General features: G+C 53.2%; 1 protein-coding gene across 1 annotated transcript; it reads left to right on the forward strand.

Moving 5' to 3' along the window:
- The first annotated feature begins 315 nt into the window (after nt 1-315).
- LOC142559646 (uncharacterized) lies at nt 316-1,292 on the forward strand. Its single transcript, XM_075671214.1, has one exon. The coding sequence runs from the start codon at nt 426-428 to the stop codon at nt 1,272-1,274; it is 849 nt and encodes a 282-aa protein (XP_075527329.1). The 5' UTR covers nt 316-425; the 3' UTR covers nt 1,275-1,292.
- Nucleotides 1,293-3,799: the final 2,507 nt, after the last annotated feature.

Here is a 3,799-nt window from a genome sequence, read left to right on the forward strand (position 1 = left end):
GGGACCAGGTGGGCCGCATGGTTCGCCGGGTTTCCAATAAACGCGGGGGGTTACGGTGCAAAGACGCTTTGCGGCTGGCGCATGCATTCGTAACCAGTCGAGTGTTGTACTCGACTCCTTACCTCCACCTTCGCAGGTTTGACGAGAACGCCCTCGAGGTGATTCTCCGTAAAATTTACAAGCGTGCTCTCGACCTCCCGATCAACACATCCAACCAGCGCCTCCTCGGCCTGGGAATGGTCAACACCTTCGCGGAACTCCGAGAAGCACACTTGACAAGCCACTACACAAGACTCTGAAAGACGCCGTCGGGTCGCCGCCTTCTTGCCCGACTACACATCCACCATCCAACACTGACGGAGGAGCGCGTGCGCATCCCGGAAATCTGGAGATACGCCCTGCACGTGCGCCCTCTTCCGGCCAACATGACACGAGACGACCATAGTGGCCGGCGCCTCGCGCGCGCGGAAGCGTTGGCACGTCACTATGGGAACAAGCACGGAGTATTCTACGTGGACGCCTCCGGCCCACACCATGGGGGTTGGTTTACGGCCGCAGTCGTCCACCAAAACACCGCGGTGAACGGCCTCACGTTCAAAGCACAAGACATAACACATGCGGAAGAGGTGGCCATCGCGCTCGCCGCCGCAGATCAGGACTCGCGGGTCGTTATTAGCGACTCACGAGGGGCCTGCAGGAACATTGAAAGGGGCTTTATTCCCTATTTGGCGTACCGCTTACTTCAAGGCAGCAATTATCTCGGGGTCCCCGCGCCCCGCACGATAGTATGGACTCCCGCGCACGAGGGTCTCGAGGGCAACGAAGCGGCCGACGCCGCTGCCCGCGCGCTCACTCTCCGGGCATCGCCTTCGCCTCCCGTCGCTGCGGACTCCGACCCCAATCCGGTATTTACCTTCAAGGAAATCACTCAACACTACCAATATGGCCATGCAATCTTTCCTAAGCCCTGTAAGGGCCTCACGAAGGCGGATGAGCGTTTACTCCTTCGCCTCTATACTAAAACACTGTTGTGCCCGGCAATCCAAAAACATTTCGACCCTGCGTGCACAGGGAAGTGCCCGCACTGTGAGGAAAAATCTTCGGACATTTTCCACATGGTGTGGGCATGCCAATCAACCCCTCACCTTCCCCCTATACCCAACCCTACCCGGGAGGACTGGGAGGCGGCCCTGCTCGGCTGCTGCGACCTGGCGAGCCAGAAGGCCCTGGTCGGCCGTGCCCGAGCCGCGGCTACAGCCAATGGGTTCCTGTAATGAGGTGCCCACCTAGTTTCTATAAGGAACGGCTCCTTAAGGACTGCTCCACACGCTCCCTGTAAATACTTCAAACAATAAAGTTTTTCAGTCAGTCAGTCAGTCAGAGCGCGTTACCTGGTTATGTAGTCTGTACAGACAATATGAGCGGTCCTGTTTGTGGATTCCTTAAAGAAGTAATTTTAAGTGTAAGGTTTTTGTCCGTTAGATTTTCAAATGAGTACTTTTTTTCAGTGAAACGTAAAACACTATACAAAGATGTATGCGATGTAGTTCTCCCTGTGCCAATGTACAGGGCCATATACAGTGGAGGCCAGGGGCAAGACGTGCTTATAAGCGGGTGAAAAGAATGCAAGTAACGCCAGAGACCAACTCTTCCTTTTTTAAGCTTCACACGGGTACGTTGAATGTCAAAATCTTTTTAGAAGATCGTGGGCTTTTCTTACCCTGGGACTCTCATTGCTTGATCTGTGAGAAACCAGAAACTATAGATCATGTATTTCTAGATTGTTGGGTGGGTGTCTTTTTTTGGGATGTACTTCAGAGGAATATCAAAAAGGACTTTCCTTTAGATCCACAGGGTATTAGATATTTATCTATAGAAAACGATGATGGACTGCCGTTTGGCCTTATTATGCTAGTTGGCCATCCCTGTCTCTGGCGCGCCCGTATGGCAGGGTATCACTGCGATCCGGATGCTCGGCCTGCACGAATGGTTTTCGATAATGCATATCGAGATTTGTGGAAATTCAGAAAGCACAAGATTGTGTACCTGCGTGGCTGTCAAGGGTGGAACCCTTGACCGCGCTCAAAGAATTCTAATATAGTCGGCCCTGTTAGGCTGACACTTGGTGCTGAAAACTTGTGAATTTAACTTTTTTTTTCTGAAATGTGATTTGTTGTTTGATATAGAAGTACAAAACAGGCAATAAAAAAAAACAAAAAAACTCATGGCTGAGTGGTAGCGTCTCCGTCTCACACTCCAGAGACCCTGGTTCGATTCCCACCCAGCCCATCTTGCAAGTTATTTTTATTTATGAATTGCCTTCCGCCATTTTTTGCTCACGGCCAAAGCCGCCGGCTTTTCTGCGACACGAGCTCCTTAACGCTGTCGCGTTAATACACGGCGAAATGCCCTAAGGGCAACGTCGGTTTATCCTTGTAAGTGCTCCACGAGGCTTCATAACTCTGCATTTGCTCGTTGCTGTTGGGCGGTGTTGTCTGCAATTATTGTTCCTAGAAAGGCGTCGTTGTCGAGTTCGCCTTGCAGTGGCGTGCCAATAAAGGCGCGCGACAGGCAGTGGCCGTCAGAATACTTCCTCCCGGACTTAGGCATCACGGTGATGTCAAATTTCTAGAGTCTGAGACTCTATCGCGCTAGTTGACCTCATGGATCCTTTAGGCTTGCTAGTAAACGCAAGCGAGCTGGTCGCTTACCACTTTTCAGCGCCTGCATTATATGGAAGGCCGAAATTTCACCATAACCCAAATGATCGCAAGACACTCTTTCTCCGTCGTAGAACAATTCGCATGCGCTTTTGACAGTGACCGGCTAGCGTAAGCTATTATGCTTTCAACTCCGTCCTTTCTATAAGCTAGCACGGCACCGAGGCCTACGCTGCTTGCGTCGGTGTTCATTTCCGTCTCGGTGTCTTCGTTGAAGTTTGAAAGCACCGGTGGTGAGTGCAGCCGTCGTTGCAGCTCCTAAAAGGCGTCGTCTTGCAAAACTGAAAACAGCACGCGCATCTCCATCTGCAGCGCCTTTCAGTTTTCCGGATAAGGGCTGACGCAGTGGCCCCCGGCTTGGCCAGTGTATGGTAGGTGCTACGGTGACAGGTAGCGGCGTGGGGAAGGCGAACGGGATTGGCATAGAGGGCTCCACTGAGTTGCGGCGAGCTAGTGGGCGATATCGTGAGGGCGTTCACCTTGCTGCGGGAGTGGAGCGTAGACGGCGGACCCTCGTAGTCCCATTCACGGTATGGGCACCAGCGATAAACGTGAGCAGCTTTTCGGCTGTGATAGCCGAGCGGATGGTGGTCGGGGGCGCCCCAAGCGTCGGTCTTCCTTGGGATGCTGCACTGGGCCACTGTCGGGCTTTCTGGCAGCGGCGGCGGTGGAACACGGAACTGTGGCGCTGCAGCGCACTTGCGCAGGCGCGAAGGGGTACAATGGCGGCGGGTGACGGTGCTTTATGTCATAGCGTCTGGCTGGAGTAGCGGTGATTGCGGCTGCATCTGAAGAATTCCAAGTGATCGCTTTAGTTCCTCCTGGGCTCCAAGGCGACTGAGGCCATCTGTAGTTGGGGCGAATGGAAGATCTTTCGCAGTTCTTCACGCGCAATGGTCCTGATGATCTCTTGGAGGTCATAGGAGCCCAGTGCTTGGATGGCGCCCTGCGGCATCGTGACCACTTGGCGGTTATATTATGTAGTGCTATTCACAAGGTTTTCTCAGTCGTCGTTGCCTCTCTCAAGAACTCAGCTATGGCCTTCGGCGGGTTGCGGATCAGTTCGGCGAAAATTTCTT

This window comes from Dermacentor variabilis, chromosome 10, assembly GCF_050947875.1.
Source record: "Dermacentor variabilis isolate Ectoservices chromosome 10, ASM5094787v1, whole genome shotgun sequence".
Lineage (NCBI taxonomy): Eukaryota > Metazoa > Arthropoda > Arachnida > Ixodida > Ixodidae > Dermacentor > Dermacentor variabilis.